The 17,293-nt window shown below is 39.5% G+C and overlaps 1 protein-coding gene across 3 annotated transcripts in view; it reads right to left on the bottom strand.

Annotated features, from left to right (window-relative positions):
* The window catches only part of tsnare1 (T-SNARE Domain Containing 1), a 241,031-nt gene that overhangs the window by 44,427 nt on the left and 179,311 nt on the right, over window positions 1-17,293 (bottom strand). For 2 of the 3 annotated variants that reach the window (XM_031749703.2, XM_039620210.1), the window contains exon 11: window positions 5,930-6,039. The exons of the other annotated variant lie outside the window; for it this stretch is intronic. In XM_031749703.2, coding sequence (XP_031605563.1) covers window positions 5,944-6,039 — 96 coding nt within the window. In that variant the 3' untranslated portion in view covers window positions 5,930-5,943. The remainder of the gene's footprint in view (window positions 1-5,929; window positions 6,040-17,293) is intronic. 3 annotated transcript variants of the gene reach the window in all.

Raw genomic sequence — 17,293 nt, forward strand, 5'->3', positions numbered from 1 at the left:
TGATGAGCATAACTTGATGAGCCACCATTAAAAGTAACATATATATTCCCCACTTGCTCTGCAGGCGATTAATCCTTCATGCTCGGGTCTGTCTGAATCTGGTCGCACAGGATCTTAGCTAGTCATTTTCAACCACTCTTGGGGACGGGTTCCATTTTGACCTCAGGACTTCCAGGCCATACTGAGGTAAGCAAGTGATTAGTTGTGCCGATCTTCCTGAGTTACTCATGGATCTTTGTTGTTTTATTCTGGCAATCACTAGCCCTCAGCCACCTTCCTACACTTAGCAAAGAGTCTCAGGGTGCAGAATTTGGGGTGAAACCCTCCATGCCTTGTAAGGAGCTCCGTGGTCTTAATGTCAGTGGTTTCTATCTCCTCCTTTGACCAGCTCATTATCCCAGCAGGGTATCTGATGACAGGGTGCACCCTGTGTTGATTGCACGAGATCTTGTTTTTCCCATTCAGCTCACTCCAGGACTTGCCTCACTCTCTGCAGGTATTTCGTGGTTGCGGTTTGCCTAGCAGCCTCTTCATGGATCCCATTAGCTGTGGGATTCCCAGGTACTTGTAGCTGTCCTCAATGTCTTAATGGATGTTGCTTTGTGTACTGAAAGAGGAAGGACTGTTCCCACCAAGTCGGGGGCATAAAATTGTCCTAAATTGATTTATTCTCATTCTTTTCTATTCTTATTCTGTTTCTACTCAAGTACAATACTGTTGTGGTTTTTCTTAGTTTATCTTATTTCTGTAAAGTTGTATATATGTATATTGGATTTTTTTCATTTTTATTTTTACAAGTTTGCACCTTTGATCTAGGAGGACGATATTTCGTCCCACTGTATACTTTAGTGTATTTTGTTGGGTTGACAATAAAACTCGACTTAACAGTTATTTATAAATCTCAGACATGTGTTAGGGTTTTATGACCTGAACATTTTTATAAAATAGAAAGTAAACTTGAATCTGAACTAACAAAAATCATGAAAGTATTACTTTAATTACTTTTATTCAACCAGGAACATGATACCAGTGAACTCCAAAATCTATATATATTTCCTTGGTGAAGAAGCCAGTCCATTTTAAAAGCTTACCCCCATATATCTCCTCCTATATCTCAAACCAGTTTCTGCTGGCAATGAGGCAGAAGGACACTTCAGGGGGAAAACTGACTCACTTGCCTGTTCTGCCTCTTAGTGTACATCGGGTTTCTGCAGGTATCGGCATGGTTAGAGAATGCCATGGGCAAGCGGTCACTCTGCGTTTTGGGTGGAGGCACAGAAACTGTGACACACCACAACTGTGTTTCCAGCTCCTACACAAAGGTGCGGTGTGTTAAGGTTCCTACTTTGTAATTTTCACATGCAAATAATTGAGAGAAAGTAAATTCTTTTTTGTTTGTGGATCCCAACTATAATGCACTTTTAACAGCAGTGACTCATTAGTCAGGTTAGATAGACAAGGAAAGCCTTGTTTTGAGCATTTATCTTGGTAAAGCAGCCCGGATGTTTTGGCTTATTAAAATCACTGTCCCATTTTCCCATTTTCTGTACATTGGTTAAAAGATCCAAGATGAACTGATTCATCCGTTATTGACTAATCCTGGTAAGTCTGCGTTTTTTTTGTTGTTTCTTGTGTGCGTGTGTGTTTTCAGTTCTTAAAACACACAAAACAGTAAGACTAGCCAACCCTCATTCAATCATCAGAAATCGTCATGTCCCCATAAACATATCAATATAGGAAACCATGATCTTGAGCTCCATGCTTTGGAGGAAGGACGAATGGGAGGTGTAAAGTTTGAAACTGTCAGCTATCATTGGAGAGTAATGTAATGTAATATACTAATATTGGAGAGTAACTCCTGCATGCAGCTCACTGGCAAAATGAAGCAGTGGTGCTTTTATTTTAGGTTATTCCTTAATTTCATCCATAAGTAAGTGCTGGCTGTGAAAAGAAACCCCACATTTTTTTCCTAATATGATTCCTAAGAAATATTTTTTTATTCCAACATCTGCTCTGAAAAACCAAAAGGCCTAAAACCAAATACTCACAAAAAAGCCAACAAACAGAAAATGAAAAAAGAAAGAAAAAACCCCAAACATATTTTGCCATAAGGAGAATGGAAAGAAAGCAGATTACACTTCCTCTTAAATCCACTTACATCAGTGGAACAAATGATTCTTCACTCCTAAGAAGCAATATTTGAGTAAATGCATCTGAAATATATAAATGAAAGGTTTATTTAAGGAAACCATGCTGAATGCATTCAAATCAAGTACATTTAATTTCACCAGACTCTATTAAATATAACATTTTGTATTATTTTTTTGGAACAGAATTAATGGAAAACGTACAGGTAATGAAATTAGTTTAAGTCGACATTTAAACTGCAGCTCACTTGGTGTTTCCCTGTTTGACTGTTATTAAGTAGATACATTTATTTTTGAGGGTATAGCCAAGGCATTGGTGTTAAATGAATATTGTCATAGTTCTCTATTCAGAATTCTTTACATAGTTTTTCTGTCCCTAACCCAACCATAACATCTGTGTACATAGTGGCTATTCAACATTTATTTAAACAGATGCTGTTATCTCCTATATATTAAAGACATTATTTATTCATTCACAGTTGTTTAATTAGGCTGTACCTACTGTGATTTTGCACCTGTGGGTATGACTTGCTGTCTTTGCAGCTGATATCACTCTGTAATTAGGGCTAAGAGTTTCTGAGGTCAGGGAGATGAGAGGTTCAGTGTACCTTTGCTCTGTGAGCTCTGTGTGTGCTTGTGGCCAATTACACCTGAGGATAGGAGTGTGCTTTGCCTAACCTTTTGGCTTATGGTTTTTGTGTCCTACATGTAGGTTTTGTTATCTTTACTTTTCTGTTTTAGATTAATTATTAACCATTATTTTATTCCTAATTTTGCCACCTTGTATCCATTTTCAACCCAGACATTTCTTTTGTTACATCCCCACGTCCACTGGGCTTTCTGGAGAACATAACAAAAATTATTTGACAGAATTTATGAGAATGATTTTATTTTTTATTTATTTTTATTATAATTTTTTCCCATGAACTTTACAAAGTTAATGTTCTAATAATGATCATTTCAAATGATCAAATGACATTTTGTTTTAAATTATTGAGTTTTTTTTTTCCATGAACCATTTTGATACACCACGTTACACCACACAATCGCACAGTTTGAGCTCTATTCACATCAATTTACACAAAATGGAATGGTTTAGTTTACCCTGACCAGTATTCATGGATAAATCATATTATCCCTTAACATTTAATCAGCAAACAGCTTATTTTAAACTTAATGTGTCAAACCAATGACTAGTGCTTGTTGTTCATAATGCAGCTTTAATGTTAAGCACACATTGGGAAAAGGTCGCCACCCACCCATAAGTGCACATATCACAAGTGAAAGGACTCTATGACTTCAAAAAAACGAAAGATATCAGTTCTATGCATCGCCTAACTACAATAGAAGCCATTATTGAAAATATACCCACCCAGGACTTTAATCACACCCTAGATCTTGTTTTAACATATGGCATAGAAACTGAACATTTAACAGTGTTTCCTGAAAACCCTCTGCTGTCTGATCATTTCCTGATAACATTTACATTTACAATAATTGATTACACAGCAGTGGGGAGTAGACTTTATCAAAGTAGATGTCTTTCTGAAAGCGCTGTAACTAAGTTTAAGAATATAATCCACCCACTGTTATCATCTTCAATGCCCTGTACCAACATAGAGCAGAGCAGCTATCTGAACGCTACTCCAACAGAGGTCGATTATCTTGTTAATAATTTTACCTCCTCACTACGCATTTACTCTGGATACTGTAGCTCCTGTGAAAACTAAGGCCTCAAATCAGAAGTACCTGACTCCGTGGTATAATTCTCAAACACGTAGCCTAAAGCAGATAACTCGTAAGCTGGAGAGGAAATGGCGTGTCACAAATTTAGAGGATCATCATTTAGCCTGGAGAAATAGTTTGTTGCTTTATAAGAAAGCCCTCCATAAAGCCAGAACATCTTACTATTCGTCACTGATTGAAGAAAATAAGAACAACCCCAGGTTTCTCTTCAGCACTGTAGCCAGGCTGACAAACAGTCAGAGCTCTACTGAGCCAACAATCCCTTTAACGTTAACTAGTAATGACTTCATGAACTTCTTCACAAATAAAATTTTAATCATTAGAGAAAAAATTACCAATAATCATCCCACAGATGTAACATTATCTACAGCTACTTGATCTTTCTGAGTTAACTTCAATAATTAATTCCTCCAAACCATCAACGTGTCTTTCAGACCCCATTCCTACAAAACTGCTCAAAGAAGTCCTGCCATTAATTAATTCTTCAATCTTAAATATGATCAACCTATCTCTAATAATCGGCTATGTACCACAGGCCTTCAAGCTGGCTGTAGTTAAACCTTTACTTAAAAAGCCATCTCTAGACCCAGCTGTCTTAGCTAATTATAGGCCAATCTCCAACCTTCCTTTCATATCAAAAATCCTTGAAAGAGTAGTTGTCAAACAGCTAACAGATCATCTGCAGAGGAATGGCTTATTTGAAGAGTTTCAGTCAGGTTTCAGAGCTCATCACAGCACAGAAACAGCTTTAGTGAAGGTTACAAATGATCTTCTTATGGCCTCTGACAGTGGACTCATCTCTGTGCTTGTCCTGCTAGACCTCAGTGCAGCGTTCGATGCCGTTGACCATAATATTCTATTCTATACTGTCACACCCGGTGTGGCAGGCGTGTGGAGTTTGTAGAGAGGACCCAAAAGGCAGCAGCTCTGGTGCAGGTGAGTATTTATTTACAGGAGTGGGTTCAAACTGCAATGGCGGGTGAACATGAAACCGGAAAACCTAAACTGGGTAAAACTAACAAAACAAACCAGAAACGAAGGTGCAGGAAGGTCCGGGGAAATACAAACGGAGAGACGCAGGGAGACTGAGGGGAAACAACACAGACGAACCAGCAACGAGGACGAGTGAACACACACAATAAATACACACCAGTAATCAGGGGGATGGGAAACAGGAGGGAACACACCTGGGAGACATAACAGCTGACGAGGTGGGGGAACGTAAACAGGACACTCTGACATAAGACAAAGACCTTCAAAATAAAACAGGAACACATACATGTAAAGACACGGACTAACCACAGGAATGCACGGCAGAAAAGCATGAACACAAACCGAGGAGGAACAGAAACCATAGTACCATAATAGAAAACACAAAACGCTGGGTCAAAAGGACCCAGGATCATGACATATACGCTGTAGGTATTACAGGTACTGTGCTGCAGTGGTTTGTATCATATCTATCTAATAGGCTCAAATCTGTTCATGTAAATGGAGAGTCCTCTTCTCCTAAGGTTAATTATGGAGTTCCATATAGTTAGGGCTGGATCAGGTGATCCTGAATCCTCTCTTAGTTTTGCTGCAATAGGTGTAGGCTGCTGGGGGATTCCCATGATGCATTGAGTGTTTCTTCTTCAGTCACCTTTCTCACTCACTATGTGTTAATAGACCTCGCTGCATTGAATCATTACTTGTTATTCATCTCTGGCTCTCTTCCACAGCATGTCTTTTATCCTGTCTTCCTTCTTCACCCCAACCGGTCGCAGCAGATGACCGCCCCTCCCTGAGCCTGGTCCTGCTGGAGATCTTCCTGTTCAAAGGGAGTTTTTCCTTCCCACTGTCACCAAAGTGCTTGCTCATAGGGGATCATGTGATCTGTATGTATTATTGTAGGGTCTACCTTACAATATAAAACACCTTGAGGCGACTGTTGTTGTGATTTGGTGCTGTATAAATAAAACTGAATTGAAAATAATATGGATTTGGCAATGCCATGTACCTGACTGCAGTGTAATGTTGTGGATGATGGCTCTTACCACAGTGGTCAACCTCATTTTCTTGCTGAAACAGCTATGATAATGATGAGGATGGTGAGGATGATGGCACCAACCAATAGGAGGTAACACTTCCTCTTCCTCAGCTGTCTCTGTGGAGAGAAAAGGGAATTTAGTGGGTGGAGTTATGTTACTGTTACATTTATAATAAAAAAAAAGTTATTTAGTTAGATTATCTTTTGCTGGATAAATATGTTGAGACATGTTTTGGCAGTAAAGTGTGGTGGCGGTTGGCACTGTTGCCTCACAGCAAGAAGTTCCTGAGTTCAAGTCCACCATCAAGTCTTTCTGTGTGGAGTTTGCATGTTCTCCTGTGTTTGCTTTGGTTCTTTTTGGGTACTCCGTAAAATGCAGTTAGTGGGGTTTGGTTAATTGGTCATTCTAAACTGCTAAATTGCAAAGGGTTGTCTGTCTCTATGTGTTAGCCCTGCAACAGACTGGCGACCAAGTCTGCCAGTCTGTTGCAGGGCTAACACATACCCTGTACCCTGCCTCTCGCCCTAAGGCAGGTGGGATAGGCTCCAGCCCCCCCGCAACCCTGAAAAGGATAAGTGGAAGAGAATGGATGGACGGATAAACAAACTGACCCAAGTAGAACATCTGAGAATGTAAATACTATAAAATACAATGACCTTGGAAATTTACAGTATTTTATCAGGTGACACATTGTAGTCCACTGGTGTTGACAATAACAAACCTGTGGTTTCTCCCATCTCCACTCAATAACTGTACTGTTAACTGTACTGGCATTTCCATTGTCTTTGCAAAGTTAAAAAAGGAAGCACGAAATCACAGTTGACATTCATGTCTAACCATGAAACTTTTGTCAGTTACTAAACTCAGTATATTAACTAATGATAACTAAAGATAATATCTAAACAGGTAAAACAGTAAGAAATCATAAGATCTAGTTCACTCTCCAATTATTTTTTAACTTTTTTTTAAAATCAAGACTCCACTGACATCTTGATCAGTAGAGTCAGACAGAAGAGACTTCTAAAAATCTGCAAACTTTTTGAATTACAAGCTTTTGACTGTAACTGAATAAATGTCTGACCAGTCTGTTTGTGTAGAAGTTCATCACCAAATCATACAAACATTAATCTAATCATTGTGACTTTTTATACATAAACAACGCCACGTTGACAGACCAAATCTGTTTTCTGCCATTTAGGCCGAGTGCAAATTATCCTACCAGAAATGTCACATGTCACTGTCATACTGGCCTTCTACTGATGCCTCCACTGTTGTAAATTACATTTTTAGAGTCAGATGTTTTAGAATGGATAAAAAGAAAATATGCATACTACTGTACTTTGAACTGTGTTTTTACTTATTTTTTATTATATATATTGTGTATATGTGACTGTTTTAGGAGAATGTGCCAGTTTTTATTGATCTCTATGGATTTCTGAGGCATTTGAATAACATGAGTAGCACTTGGTTTTCATAAATGCAACTAATAATTCATATGTTACAGGAACTTCCACATTAGTACAGAGTACCTCTGTCTTAAAATATTAAGTATTCAATACAATTTTTTTTGTTAAACTTGAGTGTAAACTACAATAAAAATACTTTGTTAGTACAACACATTTTTTGTATTCTATTTCACTTGTTTCTTAAGGGTAGCAGTGGGCATGATTTTTCTTAGTAAGGTTAACTAATTAGAAATTACAGTGCACATGAAGACTGTGTTACTGGATTCTCATTAAATATTCATGTGTGTTATTGTGCCAGCTTTTGTTTTTCTAAGACAGCTTTGATTCAACCAAACATTTGTATTTCATAAGAGTGACAACATTCATATCTACACGATTTTAATAATTTTTCCACACAAACAGCATTCGCCAATGTCATTGTGGTGCACTGACTGATGTAAAGGCCAAGCTCCATTTTAATAACTACATAGCCACAACGCGCGCTTTTCCGTCCCCAGCTAATTTAAAGCAACCCCATAGCGCACAACTAATGCACTTAGAACATGAATGAATAAAAACAACAACTGACATTTTGAAAATACACATGGAGGAACAAAGAAAGTGGCATTTCAGCCAAATGAGATCAACAGAGCTTCAGAGGAAAAAGAGGATTCCAGGTCATACAAACAAATACTGATAAAATGCATGAATAGAAATGGTCCTGCTGCATTGCTTTTCCCCTGAACTTATTCAGCCTCTCAGGCTGATCTATTAATTATCTCGTTTACCACTCATATCGTTGCTTAACATTAAAATCAAGAGAATAACACAAAGAAAAAAATATGCCAGAATGAATTCTGCAGGTTTATATCTTTACTCCAAAGCAGCTAGAAAGGTAAATATTAAATTAACAGCTGTTAAAAAAAAGGAACCTGATTTGCACAAAGATGTTACAGTGCAGCCCTGCGACAGACTAAGTTAATGTTCTAATAATGATCATTTCAAATGATCAATTGACATTTTGTTTTAATTGCAGTGTCAGGGTTTATATATAGCATTAAAGATGAACACTGTTTAAGGCAATATGATATAATTACATGATTCTGTAATTACCGATGATGTATAACGAGGTGTAGCTTGATTGCTTCTCCTTAATGGGATGTTACTCACTATGTTCATTTTACTATCTTTAACATTTTACTATGTTGTCTGTTGTTTAACAGTTTTTACTTTATGTTACACATTCAGAATTTATTTGACTGTCATATTATTAAAAACAATGGTTCTTTTGTTTTCATATAAACTAGGAACTAGTAATTCTGTAATGGCAATGAAATTAATACCCATTATGTCAGTTGTACATATAAGTATAAATAGTACCTGTAAAGCTAGTCAAGATTCAAATTTTTCTGTAAATTATATGTTTGTTATAATGTACAGTTAGTATGTTGTCTGTTTTGATTTGTCTTTGCTTTATTTACTGACTGTAGAGTCTGATGGTACAGAGGAAACATTTTTTCCCTTATGTTATTCTTCAAAATAATTATTGACACTCTTTTTTTTTAAAAAAAAGTCTAATTAAATGTTTTTATTTAGTTGTCATTATATAGTAAAGTACTGTAGCAGTCTGTGTAGAGTGGAAATAAATAAGTCCAGTTGCACAAGAAAAGGTGTGACATTTCATAATGAATACCTTTTTTTCTTTTTTAACTAAGTGTTTAGCTAACAGTTTAACTAATTGTGTATTAATACTGTTTTCAATGTATTTTTTCTGTTACTTGTGGTACAATTTACATTTCAAACAAGGCGAGGATTCATTCCAAAGAGAACATAAACTTTAAACATCCATGTCAACAACTATTTGCCATATCTGGTTGGGGGGGCTGAGGGAGTATTGCTTGTGTTAAGCAAAAATATTCACCAAAATGGAGGGAAGAGCAGTGGTTAGGGAATATGTACATATCTATATATGTATGTTTGCTTCTCGTCTCTTCAGGCGGGGACGATGTGTTGGAGCAGAGAATCTATGTTGTCTTGAAATGCTTTTTCTCCCATTTTTTCCCAGCCTGTTTCCTGCTACAAAGGCAGCGGGAGCAGTGGCGTTAGACCAGAGCCGAGGCTGGAGTCTTTAAATCCTGACGCGCTTCAAAGCACGGAGAGAGCAATTCATCTTCTTATCTGAGACTCAAAACAGGCTTTCTGTGTGGAAGAGAGAGGGAGAGGGAAGAGGAAGAGAAAAAATGCTGTCGAGTAATTTTCCGTTTAAACGTTCCACTCCACAACAATTTGCATAAGCAGCCCTGCGTCTGTGATAAGAAGATTGGTAATTTTCAAAGGCTCTGTGGGGATTGAGAATTAAAAGCCTTTCTCCGCTATCTCCCCTCTTGCAGCTGGCCACCACAGATTCCCCGGCTTCTCTCACGCATTTCCTCCTAAACTACGCCTTGTAAACTTTCTCTGCCATCCTCTCCTTCTCCCTGCTCGCTCTGACAGTGCAGCCGCTTCCTCTCCCCCTAAACTATATACACTCCTTTCCTTTTTTCCTCCAGCTCGCGTAGACCAGTCCTGCTGTTATTTGAGGAGAACAACAAAATAAATAAGGTAGAGGGGGAACAAAAACGGGCTTAGTATAACAAAGGAAGCCTTGCAGTATTTTTAAAACCAGAATTTTCCAGATTGCAAAGCAAGCAGAGAGGCAGGACAGAGAGACTCACAGGGGTAGAGACAATTGAGGATAGAGGAGGGATGCTCTTATCACAAGTAAGTTAATCTGCCAAAGAAAGTGTCCTTGGTGCCAGGACTTCAGGGCTTATGGGTGGTGCATACCCTCAGTAAAAAGATGGTGTGTAAGTCACACCTTTTTAAAATTCACTTCTACTGTCTAATATAAGGGAGTTCATATTGAATCTGTTTTTACAGTCAGTATGGCTTTACAAGAACTGATATCCATACTTAGCAGCAAAGTCAGTATCTTCAGTCGTGCTGTTGGTGGTGAAAAAGTCATTTGGTAACATTTTTGCTAACGGTGGAACTACTTAGTAAATGCATTTTAAAATTTAAACATAAAAACACAGTTCTACAACACTAGAAACTTGAAAAGAATTAATGCTAAAAGATGTACTCCATATTACAATAGAAGTCAATTAGGAAAAAATCACAATGAACATAACACATTTTTAAGTTCAGACATCTCACTTTTGAAATGATCTTGGAATTATTACAGCACCAGAATAATTAATTTGTCCAACAAGGAAACCATTTTTGTAGTTCTGACTCAGTACACCACCACAGTGAATTTCAAATTATACAATTATTATATAACTGAAGACCACACTGTTGTAGTCATATAGGCACATGGACCTCTCTCAATATAAAAACTGTCCACTTTTTGCTATTTATGGTTATGTGTGTCTAAATTATTATTATAAATACAAATGTGCAAACAAAGAATCAGTGTTCTCACAGGAGCAAAAGACAAATAAAATAAATGTAATTAGTTGTTCATATTCACTGAAACAAAATGTAATGTCTTAAGTAAATGTCTAACCCTCTATTTATTTCTTCAAAAGAAATAAATCTGTGCTTTTTTTTATGTTGTTAGGCTGTTCGTTCAGTGCAGGCCTTACATAAAAGTACACAAGAATAATAAAAATTCAACACAGGACTAAGGCCAAACTAATACATGTACACTCTCAGTGCCCTAGAGCCAATCAGAAAAAATTCAAAACAGCAAAAAAAAAAAAAACCCCAGACTGATTTAACAGAAGATTATTTTTTCCAAACGAAACCAGAAAAAAACATGTCAGTTTAGATCTGCCAAGGGAGAGAGAGGGAAAGCATGATGACACATCCTACAACATAAAAGCTACAACAACAGGTAAAGTGGAACTACATGGAATTTAGCCTGTAGCAGAGAATAAAGAACAACCACATAACCTGCTCTAACTCTTGTAGATGAGTCATTATGTTGCTCATGTTGAGTGCTTGGTTTTTCTAAATTTATATATTTTACAGGCCACGTGTAAGTGTGCGTGACTTTGTTGTAGCATTCAGAAATGTGCACATTTTTGAATGTTACAACAAACATGCTTCCTACTTCTGTGTTAAAGGTACAGTGAGTTGTTTATTGTTATTTAATTGAAAAAAAATAATCTTTTACTCATCAATATACATTAATTCATTTGTAATTATATCTTTCAACAATTAAAATACATAAGAGCAAGTGCTAGTTTGTGGAAGCCGTCATGTTGGACCCGGAATCTTAATGGCTGTAATGGACATCGCTGTCCTACCTAATCATGTTTTACATGTATTCAGCTAAAGACTTGCCACATACATAGTATGCCAAAGGCAGAGGACAGGAGAGCTCCTAGGTGTTGGAATGCCACAGAAGCAAAATCATTTGAGAAGGAGTTCCCTTCACCAAAGAGACAACGTGACCGGCATCTGGGTAAAATGCCATTCTCTTCTTCTTCACATCAAGCCTCATCTCCTAAACTGAATTCAGGGCTCTAACTAGGGGTGCAACGGATCACGGTTTATCCGAAATCCGAACCGATCCCACTCCACGGTTCGGTACGCACGTGATCCGAAGATTCGAAAAAGAAAAAAAAGTATGTGTATGGTGCGCGGCGTCAGTCTGTCAAGCGGTGGCGCTAAGCGGTCCAAGTAGCGGAGCAGAGGAGTTTATGGCATTTAAGCAGCCCTTTGCTGCCCAGTCCGACCGGGCTAAAGCTAAAAGCTAATGGGGTGTTTAGCTGCAGACGGAGGCCGTCGTCTGTTGTGCAAAACAAGGTTTAAACTGTGATGAACGTGCTTGAGCCACGCTATGATATCTCGCTATGCGCGTCCACTTCAGTGACAAGATCCTTCCAAGCATGTATGAGCAGGAGAAGTTTAAAGTTATGGCTGAACTGTCCCAGGCATCTTCTGTTGCTCCAACTACAAATGGGTGGAGCTCCAGGGCAACGGAAAGCCACGTGACCGTGACCGCCTGTTATATCACAGCGGAGTGGTAGCTACAAAGCCCTGCACTGCCCTATAGATTACATTAGATTAGATGAAACTTTATTTATTTCTCGGGTGGGTTCCTCCGGGAAATTCAGTTTCAGTAGCACAGCACCCACAGAAGTTGCAGAATGTGAGCAGAAATATACAATGTTTACACATTTATAAATACAGAGTATACAAAAGGGATAAATAGAATAAATAGGAATAAGGATACAAGGAACGCCACATTTCAAGTATTGTGAGTCTATTGCACCGTTGGATATTAACAAAAACTATTGCACAGTGAAAAGGCACTACAGCTTACTTGTTCCCCCTCCTCTGTCCCCGTTTTCCTCCAGCGAGGAGTTAAATAGTTTGATGGCATGTGGGACAAAGGACTTTTAAGTCTGCTGGTCCTTGACTTTGGGAGAAGCAACCTGTCACTGAACAGACTCCTCTGGTTGTTTATGGCCATGTGCAGATGATGCAGAGGCTGCCCAGCATGGTCCATAATGTCCATATTGCACCTTAATTTGTTTTTATATAAGTGCGTGGAATGAGTCTTCAGTTGAATGTTTTTAATAGGCAAAAATACTTAAATAAGTAAACGGCGTAGTAGAATTTTTGTCTTTTTTTTTCTATTTTGCTGATCCGAAAATTGATCCGATCCGTGACTTTAAAACCGTGATCCGATCCGAACCGTGAGATTTTTGATCCGTTGCACCCCTAGCTCTAACGTACAATAACATGATTAATTGCAATTACTCATTGTCAGGAATTGGACATGCGACCCTCCTGTCACCTTCTAGACAGTTGAGAGCAAGCTGGCTAAATAACAACACTAGCTGGTTAAACGCTAACATTATCCCATCATTACAAGCCAATACTCAATGTCCAGTAATGTTAGCTCAACTTTAAAGAAAGCACACAGCAGCAAAAACAGCCGTGCTTACTGAAAACAAAGTTCAGAATATCCTCAACAACTCACCTCATAGTGGGGCAGATAGTGTCAGACCAGTTTGGTATCGCTGTCATCAGACAGAAGTGAGAGTCACTGAATTACTGACTGTTACTGGACAACATTTTACAGCCTTCTCAAGATTACATAGGTGTGGACATATATTGACAGCTAACTCTATAAAATTTACCATTTTGTTTGTTTTATGGCTGCTGTCTATTTACAAGAAGCTCCAAATCTGGGAAAACTTTCTGATTTACGGCTCCCCTTTACTGTTCAGACTGTGGTGTCATTTTGTCTCCTTCAGCTTAGGATGAGCTCTGATATAATACCCTTTCTTTCATTCACATATTTAAAAATGGCCATTCACAGGTTCATCATGTTCAGACTTAATTACTGTAAAGCACTTTACTTACTAACGTAAATGAGACATATATTTCAGTTAGTTTAAAATTCTACTGCTTGGTTCTAACTCTGACCACTGACCACTAGCGATTTGATTATTTTATTGGTTGTTTTTAAAACATTTCACAGGCAACTGCTAACATTTATCAGTAATTTTTTAATCTTTCTCTTTTTTATAGAACCTTGATCGCTATTTGTGCTCCTCTAGGAACAAAATTCAGACTCTGCTTAAATCTTGTTTTGAGATTAGAGCTGTCTCAAATAGCCCGCAGCAGCCTCTGCAGATTAAATGGTGCTGTTTTTTTGCGTTTTTTTATCACCTTTCATCGTGACTTCCGAGCCACATGGACACCAGAACAAAAGGTGTTCGTGTCTACCCATGCCAAAGATTCCAAAATTACAAGCATTATACAAAAACTGACCTTCATCATCAGGAACTTCTGGAGGCACTGGGCTTCCTCGAGTTGCTACGGAACCAGGCCTCCAGTCCTTGGCGTCGCCTGATGCCGGTGGCAGAGGAATGGGTCGCCGAAAGCAGTGTGCGAAGAAGCGGAAGCACGGCTGACATGATGGGGTCCGTGCAAGGCTAAGAGCAAATCCAAGCCAGCTGCCCCGCCCATCAATCCTGCTCTCAAACGTTTGCTCCCTGGGCAATAAACTGGACTGCATCCGATTGCAGTGGACCACACAGCGTGAATTTAGGGACTGCTGCATCTTTGTTTTCACAGAAACACGGCTCAGTGACAGAGTTCCAGACGCTGTCATTCAGCTACACAGGCTCACCTAATTTTTGTGATGACAGAAATGCAGCTCTGTGCAGTAAGACTTGCAGTGGTGGCTTGTGTGTCTACAGCAACATGGAATGGTCCAAGAACTCTGTGCTAGTTTCTAATTACTGCTCATCGCTGGTTTGTATTGGTTTGTAGCTTTTTATTTACCTCAGGAATTCACTACTGTGCTCATTACAGCAGTGTACTTTCCACCCAGGGCTAGTGCTAAAGAGGCGCTCTGTGAGCTGTACAGGGCGATCAGCGAGCTGCAGAACTCACACCCCGATGGACTATTTATTCTCATCAAGTCAGTGCTCCTGAAATTACATCAACATGTGGACTTTGCGACAAGGGGGGGAAATGCGCTGGATCTTGTATACACAAACACTCCCAGAGTGTATTGAGCGAAGCCCCGCCCCCACCTCGGATATTCAGATCACATGTCTGTTATGCTAATTCTGGCATACAGGCCACTCGTCGGACACTGCAAACCAGTTCTGAGACAGGTGAGAACCAGGTGTGCAGGAGCCATCTCTGACTGTATTAAGCACACTGACTGGGACATGTTCAGGGAGGCTGCAACAAATGGCGACTGCACCAACTTGGAGGAGTGCACATCATCTGTGACCAGCTACATCAGCAAGTGCATCAGTGATGTCACTGTCTCCAAGATTATCATAACACGCTCCAACCAGAAAGTGCGGACGACTGCAGAGGTGCATGAGCTAATAAAGACTTGAGACTCCACCTTCGGAGCAGGTGACAAGGCAGCCCTGAGAACAGCGAGGATCAAACCATCTCGAGCCATCAGAGCAGCAAAGTGCTCGCACGGCCAGAGAATCCACTCATCATGAGGCACATTAAGACCCTGCTGGCACCCGCACTGGACCCACTGCAGTTTGTCTATCGCCCCAACCGGTCAACAGATGATGCCATCACCACCACTCTACATCTGGCTCTCATCCACCTGGACACCAAGGACATGTATGTACAAATGCTGTTCATAGATTTCAGTTCAGCATTCATCACAATAATTCCTCAGCACCTTAACTGAAAACTGAGCCTGCTGGGCCAGCCTTCCTCTGCACCTGGATCCTGGTCTTTATGACGGACAGACCTCAGTCAGTCCAGCTTGGTAACTGTATCTCCAACACTACTACACTGAGCACTGTGCTCAGCCCACTGCTGTTCACTCTGCCGACTCACAACTGTGCAGCAATACATAGTTTGAACCACATCATCAAGTCTGCCGATGACACGACTGTGGTGGGTCTCATCAGCAAGAATGACGAGTCAGCATACAGAGAGGAGGTGCAACAGCTATCGGACTGGTGTAGAGTCAACAACTTGTCTCTGAGATGATTGTCGACTTCAGGAGAGCATCATTGTGGAGGTCATCAAGGGCCTCGAATTCCTTTGTGTTCACCTGGCAAAGAACCTCTCCTGGTCCCTCAACACCAGCTCCATAACTAAGAAAGCCCAACAGCATCTCTACTTCCTGCAAAAGCTGAGAAAAGCTCATCTCCCACGACCCATTCTCACGACCTTCTACAGAGGGACTATTAAGAGCATCCTGAGCAGCTGCATCACTGTCTGGTATAAAAAATGCACCATATGCACCATATCGGACTGCAAGACCCTACGGCAGATAGTAAGAACAGCTGAGAAGATCATTGGAGCCTCTTTCCCCTCCATTACAGACACTTATCGCAGCTGCAAAGCCACCAGCATTGCGGAGGACCCCACGCACCCCTCACACACACACTTCACCCTCCTGCCGTCTGGCAAGGGGTACCTGAGCATTCGGGTGCGAAACAGTTGCTTGCCCTAAGCCATCAGACTCCTGAACACTCAGTAACTGGACTGACACACACTCACACACCATTATACATTCCATACCTCAAGTACTTTTGCACAATGCTCAGTCTTTTTGCACAACCCACTGTCATTGTTGCACTTTTCTATTGCACTGTCTTGTGTCAGTATTGTTCTGTTCTGTTTTTTGCAATTTTAGCACACTTGCACCGTATGTAGTCCTGTGTTGATTTTTTGTTATATGTAGTACCATGGTACCATTGGAGGAACGCTGTCTCGTTTCACTGTGTACTGTACCACTGTATATAGTTGACAATAAAGCCACTTGATTGGGCCTTTACTGTTTCTTTGACAATGGAAGGAAGGAAATGCACATTAATTGTGTGTGTTTGTGCACGTGTGTATATAATGGATAAAAATAAACTGTACTGAATCAGCTAAACATGCGTATTGTGGATGACAGTTTCTAATACCATTTAATATAAGACAATTAGATCATTCTGAGTCAGTGTTTACTCACTTTTGCTCCAGCGTAATTCTCTGGAATGTGTAAAGACTTCAGTTAAAATCAATTCAATTCAGTCAGTATTAATATAACGCCAAATCACACTAACAGTCGCCTTAAGGCATTTTATACTGTAAGGCAGGGGTCGGCAACCTTTCTGATGATGAGTGCCATCTAAAATTTCCTCAGAAGTGAATGTGCCATATGATTTCATTAGCAATAAATTTAATAACGCTCCATATTAACAGTTACACATTATATAGAACAACTTTATAGAATTTTATTTGTTCGCAGATGTTGGCAGCTATCAGCGAATAGTTATCAGCTATTTTGAAACCAAAAAAAAGACCATTTTTATCCATAACAAGAACTCCATAACAGCAAATGAACTGTACAACAGAAAATCCAAATGCTATTTATGGTCTCCTCACAACAATGATAAGAAAAATAAACTGGGCCAATATGGCATGTTTGTTAATACAG

This window comes from Oreochromis aureus, linkage group 11, assembly GCF_013358895.1.
Source record: "Oreochromis aureus strain Israel breed Guangdong linkage group 11, ZZ_aureus, whole genome shotgun sequence".
In the NCBI taxonomy this organism is placed as follows: domain Eukaryota; kingdom Metazoa; phylum Chordata; class Actinopteri; order Cichliformes; family Cichlidae; genus Oreochromis; species Oreochromis aureus.